The sequence below is a fragment of the Martes martes genome (assembly GCF_963455335.1).
Source record: "Martes martes genome assembly, chromosome: 18".
Taxonomy (NCBI): Eukaryota; Metazoa; Chordata; class Mammalia; order Carnivora; family Mustelidae; genus Martes; species Martes martes.
This window is the reverse complement of record NC_137906.1, coordinates 11566838-11589440: the sequence shown is the minus strand read 5'-3', so window position 1 is coordinate 11589440 and position 22603 is coordinate 11566838. Positions and strand designations below refer to the sequence as shown.

The window sequence follows — 22603 nt, the reverse complement described above, 5'->3', positions numbered from 1 at the left end:
TTTTATAAATCTTTTTATAAATATTTATAAATCTCTGGTGTCTGTCTACAGTACTGCAGGACTGCTATAAGCAGTCCACCTTCTTTTTGTTCTCAGCAGCCCCCAGGCATCTAGAGCACGGTGGGTCTCATCAGTGCTGAGGCGGGCAAGAGAAACCAGTCCATTCAAAAACCTCCTCCCTCAAGAAGCTACAACACTAGCTGCATGCTCCACTCTTCCCCTCTCCAAGGGAGAAGCTGCCAAACCATACCAACCGCTGTTTCTCTCCGAACAGTGGGTCCTCTGGGGCAGCAGCGAGCCTCCCAGCTCTAGTGTTGCAGGCATCTAGGGTACACAGGGTCCTGTCAGTGCGGTGAGTCAGGTGAGACAATAACCACCCCTTTAGGCAGTACTCCCTAGTCAGAACGCCAACCTATGCTTCAACTCTTTCCCCTCCTCAGGTAGAAGCAAGGAGTTGGAGGTTTTCTCCAATTCTCTGCACACTAAACTGAGAGGAAGGGCAGTGGTGAGCAAGTGTATGTCAGCTTAAAATGTTGCGTTTGGGGGCACCTGGCACCTCAGTCAGTAGAACATGTGACTCTTGGATCTCTGGGTCTTGAGTTCAAGCCCATGTTGGGTATAGAGCTACTTAAATAAGTAAATAAATAAAATGCTGCCTTTGTTCTCAGCAATCTCCAACCTGGTGCCCCTTCCTGTCAATGCTTAGTGTCAGGGAAGACCAAAGCCAGCCCCTTGGGTAGCTGCTCAAGAAGTCTGAACGCCAGATTATGTTCGAGTCTTCCCTCTCCCTCCCTCCGGGGGGAAGCTAGGATTTAGGGATTTCCTGTATGTGCACATGGGAGGGACTCTGGCAAGTGAGTTCCATGAATTTTCCTACAGGCTTCAAGGCAGCCAGCTTTGCAATACCTGGAATGCAGGAGCCTCTTCATTGGTTTCTGAGTTTCTCACAAAGGGAGCTGGTCTGTGTACTATTGATCAGTGTATCTGTAGGGGGCTGGGGAACGAAGGTCTGGGGCTGCTTGTTGACATCACCCCAAATCACGTTTTTACCACTTTTTCTCCAAGTGACTGACTTCATCCACATTGACATTTCATTGACCAAAAGAAGCTACATGGCCACCTCCAAGTTCAAGAAGGTATGTATATCCCTTTCACGGAGAGGATGCTGAATATTTGATGTTTCTGCTTCAGACACTTTCACGGACTTCGCAGGTTGCTGTTCTGAAGACACTCACAGGACACAGTTTCAGACTCATATGCCCATATGACCGCCTGTTACTGTCTCTGGAGAATACTGACCTCACCTTCTCTTTGGCCTTCCAAATTGTCTATGAGCAGTTTTACTGGCAGAGTCTAATTTGGAATTCTCCGAGGAAATGTAGTTCCCAGTTTCATCTTAGCAATTCATGGAGACGCCAGAGGTGGCAGCGATGGGGGTCTCTGACCTGGCCTACAACAGCCAAAGAGCTCTCCCTGCAATCTCAGTCCCCCTGTCATCCCCGCTCCGCCACCTCAGACTGGTGTTCAAGACCTGCATAACCTGGCCCCACCCAGCTTGTGAGCCTTCAGGACTACTGATCTTCAGACCTACAACATTCCAGCATCTCCACTTTCCCCCACTCTCCCCTTCCTTCCCTTGGCTACTGCCTCTCCAAGCGGTCCAGTGCTGGGCGCTCGGGAGGCACACATGGCAGTCAGAGGCTCCACTTAGTTCCAAAAGCCAGAGACTGTTGCGACAATTGTTATAGCAACAGCCTTAGGGTGGGGACTCGTAAGTTCTAAGAATACACTCAGGTTTTACAAAGAAATGCGAATGCTGAAAACAAAAGGAATAAAATTTAGTCCATTAGTTTAGCTTCTTCCTCCTTTCCCAATGACTACTTTCATTTCTTCACTCCCTCAACAAGGCAGAGATATTTTAATGTTCAACTCTGGTCATGCTATTTTCTTTTTAAAGATCTTATTTATTTATTTGAGAGAGCGCACGCGCTCGAGCACAGGCGGGAAGGGGGGTTGAGGGAGAGAGAAGCAGATGCCCTGCTGAGCAGGGAGCCCGACGACACAGGGCTCGATCCTAGGACCCTGAGATCACGACCTGAGCCGAAGGCAGACGCTTCACTGAGCCACCCAGGCACCCTGGTCATGCTATTTTAGGAAAATGGCTTAAAACATAGTCTAGGTTGATGCTAGAGATTTAAAAACTCTAAGTGGCCTGTAAATAGCTGACACATTTGAAGATGTTCTTGGCTCACAGTGCAGTCTAATTACAAAGAAGATTTTCAGCAGCAAGATGACTGGACGGCTCTGGCACCCAACACAATCAGTTCTTATAAGAACAGTTAGTGAATAATCTACCAGATTATGCCATCATGATGCCCAGGCCTTTATCCCTTCACATTTTACATCACAACACTTGCCCTCACAGGAAGGCCTCCAACAGGTGACTGGAAGTCCACAGGTGGCTCCCATCTCTGCAACCATGTCAACCATGATTCACCAAGAACCAAACTTCACTTGCTTTCGTGAAAAGGAGAGCACACAAATCCTTCTCACAGGTCAAAAGGCAGATAACCGGCAGATATCTGGCCATCAGTGTAGTCTGTAACATCAAAATCTAGAAAACGAATCTAGGAAAAATATGCTTCCCTACCTTCCGGCAGCGAGGATTGGGACAACTGAACCTCTTCACATCACTGTCCAACAGAGCAGGAAAGCTGCAGGAGGGGCACCTACGATCAAAACAGCAGAAGGAATATTACTCAGAATATTAAATTGATTCCATGTTCATAATAACAGAGTTTTATTTTTTTTTGTTGTTGTTCTTACTTCTTTTTTAAAATAGTTTAACTTGGACAGCCTTATCTTCTTATTTTTAATTAAAACACAGACTGAGGCTCTCCTTTGTGCTGGCTCTCACCAGGAAATGCAGGTGCCATTTTGGGTCCTGCCTCAGTGCAAACCACTCAATAAACATAGACCCCTACCTCTGTGAGAACTCCTTGCCCATGTCACCCTTCCTCCATCCTCCAACCCAATACGTAATGACTGTACCTATAAGTCAAGTGATTAAGAGGTATCAAGGAATGTTGAGTAAAAATGTGAAATGTGGATTTTCCCTTTAATAAAATTATCCCCTTATTGCTCAGAAGACCAGAAGACCAGGAAAATCCAGCTCTGTTAGAGATTTTCACTGTCTAATGAAAGTGTTCAGGCAGTCTTCATAATGGAGAATGAGGTGACAGACGACACTCTCCAATTCTGAGAACTCACCTGACAAGCTCATCGGCGTAAGCCGCGGCAACTTCTTCTTCGGCTTTCCGCTCGTAGTATTTATACAGGATGGTCTGGGGAAGGACCTTCTCCAGCTCACTAGTTGGGAACGAACATGTGCAACTGCCTTCCATGCAGCTGAGTTCTGACTGGAATAATAAGGGCAGGAGGCAAAAAAAAAAAAAAAGGTAAAATTAAATTAAAAAAGAAAGAAAGAAAGAAAAAAAACTCAACCAAATTTTTAGAAAACCAAAAGCCCCAGGGGTTTAATGCATCCCTCAACAGGAAGCAGACAAACACAGTGGTTAAGAAAGAGGCCATGCTCAAAACAAGGAAACTGTGATAAAACCCCACAAAGTCCATCTATGATATGGCACCAGAGGGCCTCTATCAGTCCAAACCACAGTAAGGTGCAGAGCAACAAGGAAGGTCATGGTGCAGTGTCTGAAAAGGTGGTATTTGTGAGAGGTGAGTTGATTTCCTCCAGAGACTCTAAAAAGGCTGGACGTCTAGACCTCGAGGAAGGCAGAGGTGAGTGACAGAAGAGGGGACAGGAATACAGATTAAAACCAAGGGGATTGTTTGAAAAGCCTCTGTCTTGATCCTAACCCCATTGGATGGAGTCAAGGGACTAACTCTTCCAAGAAAGAGGAAGACAGCCTCCAGGACAGCTTCCCCAATGGGCGCTGGCCGTCATTTCAAAAGCCATCAGCAGCACATTGAGTCCTTCCCATGCCACATCAGTCTCACTTCCTCTTCTGCCTCTCTCATCTATTTTTTTTTTTAAGATTTTATTTATTTATTTGACAGACAGAGCTCATAAGTAGGCAGAGAGGCAGGCAGAGAGAGAGAGGTGGAAGCAGGCTCCCTGCTGAGCAGAGAGCCCGATGCAGGGCTTGATCCCAGGACCATGGGATCATGACCTGAGCCAAAGGCAGAGGCTTTAACCCACTGAGCCACCCAGGCGCCCCTCTCATCCATTTTTAAGGATGCTTGTGATTACATTGGGCCCACCTAGATAATCCAGGATACTCTCCCCATTTCAAGGCCACCCGACTAGCAACCTTAATTAATTCTCCTCTGTCATGTAAGGTAACTAACCACAGGTTCTACGATGAGGATGGGGACATCTCTGGGGGACAATTATTCTGCTCATAATGGTTACTCCATTCTTCACTAAAACTGCAACTGACTTTAGAATAACTGATGCTGAATGATTACTGGTCAGTTATTTATGAAAAGTAATTCTGGTTTTCAAGCATTACTTAAAACAAAACAAAACACCTTTTCGTATTATGTTATGCTGTATCAACAGACACTAACTTCGGACAGAGAAATATGATCTTGGACAGTTACTTTTTCAAAAGCTTCTAGTTCTTTTTTTGTCTATCTTTAAAGTTTACTTATTTACTTTTAAGTAGCCCCTACACCCAACGTGGGGCTTGAACTCATGACCCCCAAATGAAGAGTCACATGCTATGCTGACTGAACCAGCCAGGCATCCCAATAGTTATTCACTTAACTACAACTATAATCCTTTAAAAATTTTGTGTAAAAAAAGCCCAACAATGCACTCTCATCCAAACAGCTGTAAGGATCTCATTTTTATTACAAAAAGATTTGATGAGTAGGGCTCCTGGGTGGTTCAGTGGGTTAAGCCTCTGCCTTCGGCTCAGGTCATGATCTCAGGGTCCTGGGATGGAGCCCCACGTCGGGCTCTCTGCTCAGCAGGGAGCCTACTCCCCCACCCCCCACCACTGCCTGCCTCTCTGCCTACTTGTGATCTCTGTCAAATAAATAAATAAAATCTTAAAAAAAAAAAAAAAGGTTCGATGAGTGAAGAAGTCAGTGCTCCTGGAGTAGGCATGGGGGCACAGAGGAACTGTGCCATTCCAAGAAGAAATCTGCTCTGCTTTACAACCAACACAATCGCACCAGCCAGGCATTGTCTAGGAATCAGACACTTACCAGCATGTCTCAAAAGCTCCACCTCACCTCAGAAAGGGCAATTCCATGAGGCATTTACACTTGTTTATAGATGGGGTCTCATACTCCGTGAACAATTCCTGTGTGTGCGGACATATTCTGTTGAGTCTTACCTTTCCAGATCCAAAGACCGCCTCTTGGGCGTATCTGATGAGACATTCTTTGCAGAACAAGTGAGCATCCGCACACTGAGTGAGCTCCTCGAATGGAAACTCCCCGTAGCAGCAGCGGCACTCGATCAGCTGGCCGTCCTGTGGGCCGTCGGAGACACATGAGATGCTAAGCACTGAGGCAGAGGGGCAGCTAGATTTCATACTCCCCCATTCCCAAACACACGCTGAGGTCAGAAATCACCTCTAGAAGCCGTAAGACAATGAAGAGCTGTTTTTGGCTCTGTAAATCTAGCTTAAGGTGCTAGTACAAATATTAATATATAACTAAAGACAGTGAGAATTTTCATGGGTTTTTATTCTTTGGAGTCACCGTTTGTATAAAGTGATCTTATCATGAGCTCCATGGTGTCAGTAGAACTATAACATCTATACTCAGATGGTAATAGGACTGTGAGAGTCAGGAAGCGGCATAAAGGATGTCATCCCAAAAAGCCTCTGAAGTTGGATTTTGTTCTGTTAGAAAGCAGGTGTGTAAGGGGGTTGTGTCTCAACCCACACTGTATCTCACTGGACCACAAAGCCAGCTAGAGCAGCAACCCCCAGTACTGTGAGCACCAGCAAACCTGCTCTTCTCACTGGCAGAGACAGACCCAGCCCCCAGGCCATTCCCACCATGCTAGAAAAGGCCTCGAGGGGAGGATGGCAGAGAGTGGACAAGAGCCACCTGGCCTGAGGTTAAACACCACATCTTTTCCTTCTAACTTTTTGACACCAGAATTCTGAATTTTCCTCTAAAAGTCTATTCGATGGATTCTAGGAAATGTTTTTTTGATTTTTTTTTTTTTTTTTTGAGAGAGACAACTATGTCGTCATCTGTGCTTCAATTCTGATCCAGTCTGGGATCGGGAGCACCCATCATGGTTCAAGCATCCACAGTAAGGTGGCTGGACCATAAACCCAGCAGATGAACAGGGAGTTTACACAGACACCAATTTGCCACCAGGAAATGTGATAAAGAAAACAGGTCATGTAAATACCCAGAATAAATGAATTAGTGAGATTTCAAACTACCTTTTGATACTGTTCTTCATTCATCTGGAGGGCAAGCAAAAAGTCTTCATGCTGAAGAACAAAAATAATACAAGCAGATACAAAGTCAGCAAAGCTAACACAAACATTTAGCATTTATTTCCATGGACATAAGAGAACTCGATTATGAAAAATCATCTCTTCAGTTACAGTTTAGTACTTTAAAAAGGTACCGCAGAGTAAATTTAAAATCCATGAGAAAGCTAAGTATAAAATAGGAAGCCAAATAAATACTAGAAAGTATAAGGGAAGCTTTCTTGACTCTGACTCAAAGTGCAGAAGGAGTAAGTGAAAAGACAAGTATATAGAAACACTTTTGAATAGCAAAGAATAGCATAAACAAACAATAAACCAAACAGTAAAAACCAAGTTTAACATCTTTTGTTAGTGAGGCGGGTGACCAGTGCACTGCTGCACACTGCTCAGAGTGCAAACCAACGCAAGCACTATGGACGAGACCTGGCACTATGTAACACATTACCTACGTATTTAGGTACTTTGATTCACCCGCGGCACTTATAGGGATGTATCCCAAAGATACTAGGGGGCAGAAGTAGGAACTACAGGATGCTCAGGGTTATTCACAAAACAATGGAAACAACCCTGGACGTCCATCAAGGAGAATAACCAAATCCACACCGCTACTGCAAACAATGGCAGACAAAGCAGTTTTATTTTTATTTTTTTTTTTAAAGATTTTTATTGATTGATTTGACAGAGAGAGAGAGAGAGAAAGCACAAAAGCAGGGGGAGCTGCAGACAGAAGGAGAGGGAGAAGCAGGTTCCCTGCTGAGCAGGGAGCCCAATGCGGGACTTGATCCCAGGACCCTGGGATCATGGCCTGAGCCAAAGGCAGAGGTTTAACCTACTGAGCCACCCAGGCATCCCTTATTACTTATTTTTTTGAGAGCAAGTGAGCGAGCGCACACACATACACATGCAGTGGGGGGAAGGAGGGAGAGGAAACAGTTTCAAGCAGGGCCCATGCCCAGTGCAGAGGGGGAGGCGGGGCTCAATCTCAAGACCTGAGATCATGATGTGAGACACGCTTAAGGGACTGAGCTGCCCAGGCGCCCCTCATCAAAGGCATTTTTAGGTAACACGGACTTCTTTTTTAGACTTTTTTTTCTTTTTAATTTGACAGAGATCACAAGTAGGCAAGAGGCAGGCAGAGAGAAAGGGGAAAGCAGGCTCCCTGCTGAGCAGAGAGCCCGATGCGGGGCTCAATCCCAGGACCCTGACATCATGACCTGAGCCGAAGGCAGAGGCTTAACCCAATGAGCCACCCACGTGCCCCTCACAGACTTCTTTTTTAAATGTTGAGTGCAGGGGCGCCTGGGTGGCTCAGTGGGTTAAATACGTAGTAATACGTAGTAAACACGTAGTAAACCACCAGTATATATACTGGTATATACACCACCAGTATATATATCAGGTCGCCCTGCACACTTGACAGTTTATTTCGAAGAACTGAAGAGCTAAGTGTGCTCTCTCTCTAGTTGTTCTCCATTACTAGAGGCTGAGGGAGGTGCAATACATATGTTCATCAAGCTCCAAATTAAATTCTCTGAACATGCATCTAATTTAAAAAATGGTGACCTTCAGTCAATATCCTTACAAAACCCAGTTTTCTTTTAAAGCTTTATAGTTTATTAGTTTATTTAAACCAACTGCTTCAGAGACAACATAAATCTTAAAGGATAGTTTTATACTAAGCCCTAAGAGCAAACCAGAATGTCAGAAACACAAGCCAAACCCCTCCTCCTACCTCTGCCATTTCTTTGATTTTCTGCTCATAGAACTCCTGCTCTTGCTGCACAGCCGGAAGAAGGGCACGCCGGTCGTAGGACCTACAATGTCGCCGCTTATTTTCCAGAAAGAACATCCTCTTTTCTATTTTTATGTCACCTAGGAGGCATATGACAATGCAAAATCATGCAGACAACTGTTGCAAGGAATCCAGGGCGTCCCTTCCAGGCTCCTGTGGCCCAGTCCCCCACGTATCCCCCAACAGTACATTTCTGACTCCAATAATGTAGTCTATGTTCGGGAAAATTCAGCCCCTTACCATTCCCTAACTTATCATGCATATATTTTGACTTTCATTTTCTTTTTCCTTGTTACGCTCCAAATGGAAGGTCCCTCCTATCCTGGCAGTACAGCACCGTGTGAATATACCACACTTTATTATTCATTCTACTAAAGACAGCTGGGTTTACAGTTCTGGGTTACTGTGAACAGGGTTGTTGAATGTGTCTGCAATTCAGCAGAGCACACATGAGGGAGTGGGAATGCTGGATCAGAGATTTGCAGCTTTAGAAAATAGTGCCAGTTTTCCAAAGCAGTTGTGTCAATTTACACGCTCCCTCCACTGGCAGTGTGTCATACCACGTCCCTGTCACCTGAAACTGTCAGCTTGTAATCGTAGCCATTCTGGTAGGGCAACGTGTGTCTGATGAATTTTTTTTTTAAACTTTTTACTTTGAAAACCTTCATACAGAAAAGCTTAAAGAGTAGCACCTAAATCTAAAATAAGTAACAAATATTTAAAGCAAAAGATAACAGAACGATAAATATCAGACAATGCTATTGGCCTGTTCAGCTTTTTTATTTCTGTGCATTTGGTAATTTATATTTTCTAGAAAACTGTCTGTTCTACCCAGATCATCTACTCACTCTCTAAAGTCTCTTCTTCATAGTCTCCTCATTTTGGCTTTCTCAAGATTTACTCTATTAGGTTCCTGACACTTCTCCCATTTAATTCTCTTCAAAAATTTTGGCTAGTCCAGTACCTTGCCTTTCCATAAAAATTCTAGGATAAACATTCCTATAGCTACCAGAAAGTTTTGCTGGGAACTATGTATCAATTTGGGGAGGAGTGACATGCTTACAATGCTGGGTTTTCCTGTCCATGATCACAAAACAGGTCTCCACTGACATCTACCTTTAGTTTCTTTCTTTTTTTTTTTTTTTTTTTAAAGATTTTATTTATTTATTTGACAGACAGAGATCACAAGCAGGCAGAGAGACAGGCAGAGAGACAGGCAGAGAGAAAGGAGGAAGCAGGCTCCCCACCGAGCAGAGAGCCCGACATGGGGCTCGATCCCAGGACCCTGGGATCATGACCTGAGCCGAAGGCAGAGGCTTTAACCCACTGAGCCACCCAGGCGCCCCTACCTTTAGTTTCTTTCTTTAGTGTTTTCTAGTTTTTTTTAAAATCACAAGCCTTACAGATGTTTTGTTAGATTTAAACCAAGTATTTAATGGGAGAGGCAGTAATTATAAATAGTATTGTACTGCGATTTCCACATGCTGATTACCAGCATATAGAAATATCAATTTTTGCAGGTTGACCTTATACCTTGCAATGACACTAAACTTATTTAATGACTGTAGAAGGTGTATTTTTGGTAGATTCCTTGGAGTTTCCTCATTGGCTATAACTTCCAATTCATGTTGAACAGCAGTAAACAGATGGCATCCTTCCCCCATTACTAATTGAGGGGAAAAGGATTCACCATTAAATACAACATTAGCTTTAGATTTTCTTGTAGATGTTATCAAGTTGAAGAAGCTCTTCTCAAGTTCCTAATTTCCTGAGTTTTAATCATGATTAGGTGTTAAATTCTGTTAAATGACTTTTCTGTATCATTTAACATGGTCATGTAATTTTCCTTCTTTAACCTGTTAATATGGTGGACTATACTGACTGTTCTTCAAAATACTAAATGAGCCTTATACCCCTGGAATACACCTGACTTGGTCATGGCACATAATTCTCTTATATATCGCTAATTCCTATTTGCTGGTATTTTGTTAACGGTTTTTGCATGCCTATTCATGAGGGATATTGGTCTATAGTTTTCTGTGCTGTCTTTGTCAGCTTTCGTTATCTGGGTTAATACTGACTGCATAAAATGAATTGGCAAGTGCTTCCTACTCTATTATTTTCTAGAAGTTACTACGTAGAACTAGTATTAATTCTTCTAAACTTTTTTTTTTTTTTAAATTTTTTTTTTTTTTTTTAAGATTTTATTTATTTTATTTGACAGAGAGAGAGATCACAAGCAGGCAGAGAGGCAGGCAGAGAGAGTGAGAGAGGGAAGCAGGCTCCCTGCCAAGCAGAGAGCCCGATGTGGGACTCGATCCCAGGACCCTGAGATCATGACCTGAGCCGAAGGCAGCGGCTTAAACCACTGAGCCACCCAGGCGCCCCTCTTCTAAACTTTTTTAGAAGACTTTTCCAGTGAAACCAAATGAGGCTGGAGATTTCTTTTTTGGGAGACTTAAAATTATTAACTGTATCCTTGAGAACTACAGAGCTATCTAAATTATCTATTTAAACATGGTAAGTCTTGGTATTTTGTTTTTTGAGGAACTGGTGCATTTCATTTAAATTGTCAGATTCATGTGTGTAAAGTTGTTCACAGTATTCTGCATTGGCTGTCTGCAGGATCTATGGTGAGAGGCCCTATAAAGGGTGAAATCTCCTGATACCGGTAATTTGTGTCTTCTTTTTTCTTGGTCAGCTTTGAGAGATAGTGTGTTGCATTTTTTATTGATGTTCAGTTTAGATCCAGATTCTACCTGGACTCTTCATGAGAAGACGGTCTACTGGTCAGCTCATGAAACCACTGGAAGGACAGTGGAGGGAGAATCCTGACTTCCTCTTTGAGCCAAGCAACATGTAACCCAAACAGTGGTGCTTGGATGGAAAAATGGCCGAAAAGGTGAAAAATTAGATTCCTGGAGCAAATGGAGGACTCTCAGACTATCTATACTTGTAAACTGCTGTCAAGGAAGGTTAAATGTATCTGTTTGCCATAAACATTAATGCTGAGAGTTGTCTCCACACAGCAGACTCATCTGGAGTACCCTGCCCACCCAGACTTTCAAAGATTCTGACAAGCTAGAGGAGACACACAGAGAAAGGCACTCAGAAAGACAAAGGAACAACAGACAGATTCCAAGTCTTTTCAGAGACGAGAACTACACCCATGGCAAGAAATTTTGGGAAGGTACATTTTGACCTGATAGAAAAGAATTTTCTAAAAGATAGAGCTGACCAACAAGGGAGTGGACCATCTTGCAAAGTGGTACTTTCTATTCTCTACCACTGACAGAAACAAATATGGAACGGCTATGTATTTGGGATGCTGAGTCTAAACTGGATAAATTTAGCTGAATGAAGAACCACCTACACACTGCCCCCACTTTCACGTTCTCTGGCAGACCTGTAAGAGTGTCACGGCAGGAGAGCGCTGCACCACAGACTAGCTTGGGGACCTCAGGAGTCAGAGCCTAGGGGTTTCATTTTAGATCCTGAGGTGCTCAGAACCCCAAAAACTTTCTAACTCCACAGTTAGCTCATAGATTTTCCATTTAGTCAGACCTGAAATCAAGTTACATAACTAAGTACTGATTTAAGGGAAATAAGAGAAAACAAAGGCAAATATTACTGTTTATGACACAATCTATAGAAGTTACAGTGGGCTCTTTTCTCAGACACAAGCAACTCATATCAGATTTGATGTAAAATTTAACATGTTTACCCTGGGGGTGGGGATTAGACCCAAGGTAACGTCTCTGGAAGGGCTCTCGGCAGTTACGTCATCAATAACACAATGTTCAGCACACTAGCAGCTGTTTAGGAGCTGCTGGTTTCTCCTGTGCAGAAGCCACTCTCTCAGGCGCACAAGTGGTTTCTCTGCAGGGAGCAATCAATCTCTGGCCTAGGTAATTTTCCTAAAGATAAAGCCAATTCTCGTCAACCCTTCAAGATCAGCCTCCCACCCCCCAGCTTGAGAGCATTCCCACTTTCCCACACATGAGTTCTTTGGCACTGTACATGATGTTCCGGTCACAGTGTACCCTAGGCAGAAAGAAGGAGAGTGGCAACCACAGCCCTTCCTAAACATATGGCTGCGTCCCCAAAGCAGGCCACGCAGCCAGTCCTTGGGCTGGCCTGGCAGGGTGGCCATGCCACAGCAGCCTCTATGGGCTGTGTGGGAAGCAGAGGGCTCCACAGAGCTGCTTCACACAGTTGGCAAAATTCAGAGTTGGCTATTACCTTGTTCAAACTTGAAATCTATGTAAGAGTACTGATTCATTTCTTTTCTCTTTTTTCTTTTTCCACTGGTTTCTGGTGATAGCTCCTGCCATTTTTTAATGGCATCAGAAAAGGCCTGAAAATTGAGAAAAAGAAAAGTTACTGCTGCAAATGGGACACAAGAATACGGGAAACCCAGGGAAACCCAGGCAACCCCGGCAACCCCAGATCTCATTCTGACTCTCAGTTTCAGCTAGCTCCCCTGCACAGCTTACCAGAAACAGGCTGCAGCAAAATGAACAGGGAGTGTTTTCATTGTTTTCGCTTTCTGACTTTCACAAACTGCTACAAGGGCAGAACCGAATGCTTACTGACAAAGCAACATAAGAAAACAGCAAGTGGGCAAGCTGTCTCAGCTGTGTGCAGGGTGGGCCACTTAACAGATGGCTGGCGAGTCACACTCTACAGGCATACCCTAAATGGGATACCTCTGGCCAACACTCTTCCGTCCACTTTCCACCAACACTGCCATATTCCTTGTGGCTTCACCTGTGTCCCTTCTCTGTACAGCACACTGGAGGGCAAAAGTTTTATGCCAGTGATAATTCCTCTCCTTCTGAGCTTCCCTCTTTTTTAAATCTTTCCAACTGACATTTCAATATGCTCAAGTCTTTGCCATCTTAAAAAAAAGGGGGGGGTGCCTGGGTGGCTCAGTCATTAAGCATCTGCCTTAGGCTCAGGTCATGATCCCAGGGTCCTGGGATCGAACCCAGCATCGGGCTCCCTGCTCAGAGGGAAGCCTGCTTCTCCCTCTCCCACTCCCCCTGCATGTGTTCCCTCTTTTGCTGTCTCTGTCAAATAAATTAAAAAAAAAAAAAAAAAATCCCTCCTCCCTGGCCTCCTTCCCTTTTCAGGTACCATCTACAACACCCCACCCCGAACTGCTTGAAGAGGCCACCTGCCCATGTTTGCTCATCTCACCCTGTGTGCATTTCCCAGCTCCCTCCAGTCAGGCACAGAAGCCCATCTTTCCATTAGCTCATCTCCTTGGTAACAGGAGGCAAACTCCAGCCCCTATGTTTTAGTCCTCATCTCACCTGGCCTCTCGGCAGTCCTGGTAACACTGACTGCTCCCCGCGCCTGGCGTCCTGCCTCCTCTCTGCCCACTCCTGGCTACCCTCCCTCCACTTGGTCTTCACACGTTTGGAGGCCTCCAGGCAGCCTCAGCTCTCTCCCTGTGCCTACCTCGTCCAGGCTGGGGAGGTCACCCTGCAAGTGCTAATGACCCTCACGATCCCACCTCTTTTGGCCATTCAAGCACCCAAATGAATTCTCTCTACTTGGATGTCTCACAAGCTTCACTCAACAGGCTGGCAACTCAATGCTTCCCAGGCGGAATTAATGATCCTTTCCCTCCAATTTAGCTCTTCTACAGTATTCCCTCATTCCAGGAAAGGACACCCCCCTAACCCCACTTACTGAACTCCTACTTATACAACACTCAGGTTTGTGGTTAAATGTCTCTTGCTCAGGGAGGCCTTCCTGGAGCCTCTCGGTCCACCCTAGGTCTTCGGGCTACACTCTTTCTGAGTACCTTTTATTTTTCTTTGAAATGTTGATAACAATAATGATACACTTATTTGATTCTGTTTCATGTCAGCCCCTCCGCTGGATGATGGGCTTCTGGAGGCCACAGAAGGTATCCAAAGCCTGAGGTGTAACCTGGCAACCTGCACCGTTTGCATTTCATACTCTCAGTGAATAACAAAAGGTTACAGGGATATCTATGTGTTACAGGAATGTTGCCAGTAAGTCACATTCTAAATGTTTATCTTAGGAAAATAGGTGTGTCCCCCGCTGGTAAAATGAAAGCAAGAGAAAACAAAACAAGTGTTTTAGCTACAGAAGAGGGACAGGTCATCTTTCCACCCTCATCTACCTTCTATCCCCTCCTTCCCGAAGTTCTCAAGTTTGGGAACAGGAAGGGAATCACCATGGGCTTATACACCTCTGTGAATGAAGCATCCTGTGTGGGTCTGGCGACCCCTCAGGTCATGGGATTCTCACAGCAACCCTCTGAGAGTTCCCCAGCAGAGGGAAGCGAGGCTTACAGAGAAGGACACTGCCGCAGTCAAATTAATTAAAGCTAGGATACGAACTCAGGCCAGTCGCACAACTAAGGCTCCTTCCTCTCTCTGACATCAACTTGCCCTCACAGAGCCGTTCAGGGAAACCCACTGAGGGCTGGCTGATAGCAGAAGCTATCCTACTACTTCTCCATCTCCCTGATCAACATCCTCCCTCTATCTGTTCCCACAACACTTAGGTACCAGTCTTAAAGTGACATGTTTGTACTCCGCGGCAAGACCACTAATTTCTATCAGTTCTACCTAGAGGTAAACACTCCATCCTTGAACCAGGGCTATCTGCTAAAGGCAGGACAGGTTAAAATAACCTAAATTTACAAATGAGGTGATTAAAGGGTAGATGTCATTTATAAGTAACTAATGAAATGGGAATGTGAAGTCAGTTCAGAACTTTTACCTGGTAGCACATTGGGTCTTCAACCACACCACCCTCTTTGTCTGGAGATGAAATGAGGTCATTACCTTGGTCCCATTTAAACACTATTTCTAGTTAGAAGGAAAAAAAATCCATACTGGCCCTTGTCAGGAAAACTGTATCTTAAATGTGGCTGACCAATTAAAGGAGACTCCAAAATCTTAGTTCAGTAGTTACGACAACCACCCCTTATCTTAGTATTAACTAAAGATCTAGTTAAATAGACCAAATACAATTATAAATCAGAGTTCTTTCTTCCCTTTCAAGAACTGCTAGTTATAAATTCATACCTACTTGCTTAAAGGCACCGTGGTTACTTTTTTTTTTGCCCCCGCACATAAGATTTCTCTAGTGAAAACAACCTTAAGACCTTGTTCAAATGACACCCGCCCTTTCTTTCCTAGTGCTCTCATGTACATTTATTCACTTTTTTGTAACACTCATCACACCGTTTTAATTTTCTTTTCCCTTTAATCTTCTCAAATATACTGAAAGCTCTTTGGAAGGAAGCTAATCTGTATTCTGCAGATGCCATTGTTTTCAGGGTCTGGCTGATAACTATCACCAAGTACTCAAAAAAACCGACCAGGAGGAACACAGGAACAACAGATATCAAAGATAATTTTTCCTTGTACACTTATCTGGTATTTCTCCCTCCAGCTTGCTCACATTCACAAATCAAATCCCCACTCAAGGTACTGGTTCTGAGAACCAAGGATATAGTCTGCTAAGATTCTTAGGATATCCTGACAATGGCCAAAATTCCTTTAAGACATGACCTAGAAATACTACAATGGGCACCTGATGAAATAAAAGCTGAGAAGAGGCCACAGACTCCTCTGTGGAGCCTGGTGAGCGTCAGGTCCAAAAATGCAGACGTTGTCACCTATAAGGAGTCCAAGGTGATCATTAAAGTACACAGGGGAGAAACCTGGGGAGGCTGGGAAGTGGAGACCCTCAGAATGAGCACATGTCAGAGGAACAGAAGTTAAGGGATGATTAAAAGAGAGAACACTGTCCACTAGTATTAAGCTCCATAAGGGAAGGGGTCTTGCACTGTTCACCGTGACTCTCCCAGGGCATGTCCCACAGCAGGCACTCAACGTGCTGTCTGAATGAAAGAGACAGTTTTATCTGTGGCAGGATTATTGAGGAGAAACTTGGTGGAGAAATAATTTTCAACCCAGGGAACTATAAGCCAAGTGTGAGTGTGTAAACCAAGACAGAAAAAGCTGTCAAGATCTAGAACACAGAGGATCGAACTTTGTCGAAAGGCAAAGGGCACTCCCAAGCGGAAAGCTATACACAGGTAAGGAGGAGGAAGGGAAAAAAACAAACTGAGTGTTGATGGACAGGTCTGACAACAGGCAAACTGTGATGAGAACAGTGTTTTAGACTTGTCGGCCACAGCATCAAAAAACAAAGCAACAAAAACAAAAAAGAATAAATGAAAAGATGGAGGAAACCAATGTTAACTCCAAGAAAAACAGAAAATTCAAGAAAGGAGACATTATCATAGTACCTTACTTGCCCCAGCAGTGAATACTTCCACAGTCATAATAATAAAACTTGAAAAACAGATTTAACAAAAACTGTATATTGAAAAGGTAGTGTGTATGGGTGTGTAAGATCCACAGCCCCATCTATCTTAAGAGAACTAAAGTAACTTCTGAAACTAATCAAGGATAAGCATGTGTTCATAAATGTGGAGATAAGTACTAGGGAAAAAAAACAGATTAAGAGTCAAGTTATGTCTGGAAAACAGAGGAAGAGGGTGAAGAAGGGGGCTTCAGCCTGTGGTTTAAAAAATTACAAATAAGCATTTTGGCACTAACTGATTTTTAAGTTTATGGCCATAAATTACTTTGATGAAAATCAACATTCATTTTAACAAGGAGCTCCTGCCATGAGTTTTAATAATGATCTGTTCCCTCCAGTTAGAAGTTATTTATTTTTGGGAGCACTTTGGTCCCTACAGAGCTAACAACCAGAGGAAACATTACTGCAGCTGCACCGTGGTCTCCAAGAAACCTACGCACAGGACACATCCACGAAGAGCTGAGCTAACATATCTTCAACCACACACGCACTGGGGGCAGAGTCTTCCTATACCCCAAGGCTCCATACCACCAGCTGGCAACAAACCAGAGCAGGTCCTCAGGTCACAGGTCCCTCTAGAGTGAATTCAGCACCATGAACCTAAGGAGGCCACATCAGAGAATGTGGTCTTGTAATATTACTCTAAGGACTGACTCTTAAGATCACACTTAAGGTGGGCTACTGGGAAATTTCTAAATACAGAGGCTTGACAACTGTTCCTCAGCAGATGGAAGGAAGTGCAAAGGAAGGGAACTTATCACTGAAACCTCATACACATGAAGCACTGTGCTGGGCTTGCTCTACACTGTATCCCATCTAATTCTCCTACAAGCCATGTAAAACATCCACTATTTACCAAGAGAACTGAAGCCCTGCATGTTCAAGACACAGGCTCAAAGTCAAAGACCCAACTGGCAGAAATGGAATTAAAATTCAAGGGGGGGACAGAAATTAAACCTGAGTTTGATCAAGATTTTAGATCTAACTATCAAGTTATAGGAAATACAGTACACCAAAGAACCAGTTAATGATGCCACTGGGTACAGTCAGCAAAATCTAGACTGTCAAAACCGGTAAGATAAACAACTGATTTTTTTCAATAAATGAGCAGCAAGAAAAAGTAAAGGGGGAAGGATTAAGAGATTAAAGTAACCTATCAACCAACTGCAAGAAAGACTTTTACTTGGAATGTAATATGACCAAAGGTTTTTGACACATCCAGAGAAGTTTGAACAAAATAAGTGGATGACTAATAATATCACTTTTTAAGGTGTGATACTGGTATTTTGTTTTTCAAAAAAGAATCCATCTTTTAAAGGTTAACACTGAAATAGTTACGGATTTAAAGAAAATGAAACAATTCTTGGAGTTTGCTACACAACAGTCAGGGAGGGAGGAAGTGGGTCCGCATGGGACGAAAAACCAGGCAGGAGCTGAGAGTTACTGAAGCTGAGTGATGTGGTAAGCAGGGCTCGTTATAGCACAATTTCCAATTTTACATGTGTTTGATGTTTATAACACAAAGGGAAAAAATCCATGGAAATGTGACGGTCTCCAGTGAACACGCATATATATATATCAGGAGACTAAGCTATCATCATGTCTGGGGAGTGGCACAGGGAAGATGTGCTATGGCCATAATAAGAAAACATCTCTGGGTGTGCTTCCCACACCCAGTCCACAAGAGCATCACTGTCCACAGGGCAGAACCCCTGGGCGTGATCTGCATATAGCAGGGAGAAGTTCTAACTGAATGCACAGGTTTTAGCTTCTGCCAAATAGTACTGCCCCTTAAACAGCCCACTTTCATTCAAACAGTCCACCCCAACCCCATTTTAAAATGCTGTAAATTTTCCAACTACTCATGAAAACAAGCAGACACCATAAAAAAATAAGATCAGAAAGACAAGGAAAGGGGTAAAGAAGATATAAGTAAGAGGTGAACCACAAAATCCAACCAACTTCCCACCCAAATGATGAGTGGGTTGTGGGATGACCAGGGAGAAGCATCTGCTAGTCAAATTCTTTTTATTGGTCCCAGAACACTAGCAGGAACATTGCTAATAGGACCAACCCACCCTCCAGGCCACAGGAGCCACCTCCTGCTGCTGCCCTTTCCCTTTTCATCTGGGCTCCCTGGGAGCTCGGCAAAGGTGTCAGGAACCTCTGGAGCAATGAAGATGCTAGGAAGGCCTCAAGCTGTGGTCGCTGGGTTTTTTTTTTTTTTTTTTTTTGGGTGAGGGGGAGGGAGCTCATTCATTTTTCAATGACAACACAGCATTCCCTATTTGGCATGAGGAATGAGATTCAGAAATAGAAAGCACTAACTGTGTTCCCCTCACAGTAATTTTCCTAAGATTAACCTACAATTAGAGGAGTTTGTTGACAGCTGCCTGGATCTTCTTGGCCATATAAGGGGGAAGGGGTCTAGACTCGGGGTGAGGCCACATTCATCAGGAGACCTGCTCCCAGCTGGAGAGGAAAGCAAGGAGGGGCGCCTGAACACACTTTTCACTCCTAGTCATCTTGCCGTCCACAGTAACATTCATTACCCATCATGTCTTCATGGGCCAACCAGAACTTCCCTGCTGCTTTTTTGAAAAATTTTTTTTTTTTTTTTTTTTTTTTAAAGTAGGCTCCATGCCCAAGGTGGAACTCGCAGTTGTGAGTTCAAGAGTCACACGCTCTATTGACTGAGCCAGCCAGGTGCCCTCAGAACTTCCCTGCTTCTAAACTATGATTTCTTTTCATCCAGTTCCTCCTGATCGGTAAATACCTTTGTCTATTTATCTTCACCCTGACAAACTCCTTAGTGCTTTGCCATCATAAATCATCCCATTTCCACAAACTGAACTCTTCGTTCTGTTATCACAGGAAGAAGCAGTCAAGAGGTGTGACCCCACCAGAAGACCAAGCACAGCACCTTTCGGGTGATTGCATAGTGTCCTTTGAGCTCATGCAGGGCCCACTTGATGTCCTGACTGCTGAGCATTTTGAAGTCGGCCATCAGGAGGTCAGCAGCCTGGATGAAGCAGCGCTGGTCAAGAGGAACCAACTGAGAGTAGTCAAAGAAGTCTATCTCAGGTGACTGGAACGAGAAGGCGGGGGGTGGGGGGGGCATGACATTAGGAAGCCAGATAGTGCATTTCCCACCAAGGGGCATCACTTTAAGAATTGCTTATTACAAAACAGAATCATCTCACTTGTATTCATGATTACTCCAGAGGGTACCAGTCTTGTACAGAAATGAAGGAATTGGTGGTTTGGAGATATTAAATCAGCCGTCTGGAGCCGAGTATGTGCCAGAACTAGTAAAAAATTATAGCTACGGATTTGAAACCGAGCTTTCAGCCAGCTTCTGTCCACAAAATGTTCAGAAAAAACTAGCATTTTTCCTGCTACAGAATACATAAAAGAGACCGTCAAAAGACAGTATGGGGAGCAGAAGCATCAAGCAGCCATGAAGCAGTTCTGATCTAGACTTGACTTTACCACTTGACACACTAAATGCTAGTTAGGATTGCAATAAAAGTGATGATTAAGATTTAAAAAGAAATCAGGGGTGCCTGGGTGGCTCAGCTGGTTAAGCATCTGCCTTTGGCTCAGGTCATGCTCCTGGGGTTCTGGGATTGAGTCCCACATAAGTGGGGCAGGTGGGGGGCAGGCAGAAGGTCCCCTGCTCCGCAGGGAGTCTGCTTCTCCCTTTGCCTCTCCACCCACTTGTGCTTGCTCTCTCTTTCCCTCCCTCAAATAAATAAAATCTTCAAAAAAAAGATTAAAAAAATGAAACTTTTTATTTTAATACAGGATTTGGTTATACAGGTGCATGCATTATATATAAGTCATACATCAAAAGAAAAACTATCAACAGATATTGAACTCTAGGTGATGAAATGCATGCTGAAGTATGTAGGTATGGGGCAGTGTGTTGATATTCTTGTGATTTATGTATCACAAGAATGTATCATAATGAAATCTAAGAGAATTATATAAGAAATATAAGAGAAACGCACTGATGGACAGAGGAATGGATATGTGACGAAGTGGATATAACAAAATGTTAACTTCTAATAGTACTGCTGGTAGATACACACGTGATCAGGGTAAAATTCTTCTGGCTTTATGTTTGAAAATTTTCATATGAAAATTTCGTAATAAAATATTGAAAAAACAACAACCACTACCAAAATGATACAAAGAATCCTGGCCAATTCTTGTTTCATCTCAAAAACTTGCTTTGTAAGACTAAAGATATGGAAGGTTTGTTTTTTTGTGGGAAGAGACGCTGGAGTTACAACAAAAGAAGTTAAATACAGAATCCAAAGCAACTCAGGTTGGGAAAACCTATTGAAGGGGTAAGTGTATTCTGAAATCCTATTTTCCTGGCTGGTCTTTAAAAAATGTGTCCCAATAAGGCATTTTCTTACCACAAAGATGAAAAAAGCAGAGGACTTTGAGGCAGACTGCAAAACAAAGAGCACAATACTTGCCTTTGTCTCATCCTGGCTGGCAAGCAGACTGCTACTGGGATTGATAATGACTCTGTCTTCTCTCTTTGGATAGTCTGGATTTTCCAGAAGAAAATTACAAAGTCTGCAAAAATAAATGAGGTTATTTTCACAGTACTTCCAAATCCCACACCTGCCATTGATTTAAATACAATGTTTGAAAAATAATGTGCCTCGTCATATGCTATGATTGGCCTATTAAACTGTTTGCAGATCAGAAAAATGAAACGAATAGACAAAAACAGATATACTTAATTTCTATTTTTACTTCTAGTTTTAAAAAGCAATAAACATACTAATTAATGCACACTTCTCTGTTAGTCAGGTGTCAATGTCATGAAGTCACTGAAATTCTTACTGGTCGAACTGTATGGAGCTGGGAAATTTAGATGAAAAGTATCTACGGTCTGTGAGAAAATTGTAACAGACAAGGGGTGGGAAAATGTATTCACATTCGCAATTAAAAACAGTTTGCTCCACTCTGGAAAACAGTATGGACGTTCCTTAAAAAGCTTAAAATAGAGCTACCGTATGACCCAGCAATCACACTACTGGGTATTTACCCTAAAGATAAAATGCAGTGATCTGAAGGGGCACCTGCACCCCAATGTTTGTAGCAGCAATTTCCACAATAGCCCAACTGTGAAAAGAGCCCAGATGTCCATCGACAGATGAATGGATAAAGAACATGTAGTAAATGTAATACACACACACACACACACACACACACACCCCACCAGAATACTACTCAGTCATCAAAAAAAAAGAGCAATCTTGCCATTTGCAACGATGTGGCTGGAACTCGATATTATGCTCACCAAAATAAGTCAATCAGAGAAAGATAGTTATCATATGATCTCACTGATATGTGGAATTTAAGAAACAAAACAGAGGCTCATAGGGGAAGAGAGGAAAAAATAAAACAAGACGAAATCAGAGAGGGAGACAAACCATAAGTGACTCGATCATAGGAAACAAACCGAGGGTTGCTGGAGGGGAGAGGGGTTGGGGGCTGGGGTAACTGGGTGATGACATTAAGGAGGGCACGTGACGTAATGAGCACTGGGTATTATGTTAGACTGATGGATCTTCTGTTAATTCATTAATACTTTTTGTAATCCTCTGGAAGTATCCGTCCCCATGAAGAATTTCAGTGACATTCAGTTTGCCCAGCTGCAAGGCTGAAGGAACAGACCATGTCTGCTTAAGAACAGACGCTCTTCACGCCAAACGCATAGCTTTGTCCCTTTATCACTATTATAAAACACATTTAAAGGTAAGGATTTAGAGTAAGGTAACACGTGCTGATGTATCACTGTCCAGATTGATCAAATATTAACCAGCGAGGTCCCTCACCCTATGACAACCAAATACAGCAACATACTGAGCTCTTGGGATGACTCCACAGAGATGAGGACAGGCTGGGG

The 22603-nt window shown here is 43.4% G+C and overlaps 1 protein-coding gene across 1 annotated transcript in view; it reads right to left on the bottom strand.

The window, feature by feature from the left end:
• Window positions 1-22603, bottom strand: part of RNF216 (ring finger protein 216) — a 143142-nt gene that overhangs the window by 82815 nt on the left and 37724 nt on the right. The window contains exons 8-15 of the mRNA XM_080829829.1: window positions 21159-21261; window positions 19592-19756; window positions 12529-12643; window positions 8227-8366; window positions 6441-6491; window positions 5370-5507; window positions 3271-3419; window positions 2651-2729 (exon numbers count right to left, since the gene is read on the bottom strand). Of these exons, the coding sequence (XP_080685955.1) occupies window positions 2651-2729; window positions 3271-3419; window positions 5370-5507; window positions 6441-6491; window positions 8227-8366; window positions 12529-12643; window positions 19592-19756; window positions 21159-21261 (940 nt within the window). The remainder of the gene's footprint in view (window positions 1-2650; window positions 2730-3270; window positions 3420-5369; window positions 5508-6440; window positions 6492-8226; window positions 8367-12528; window positions 12644-19591; window positions 19757-21158; window positions 21262-22603) is intronic.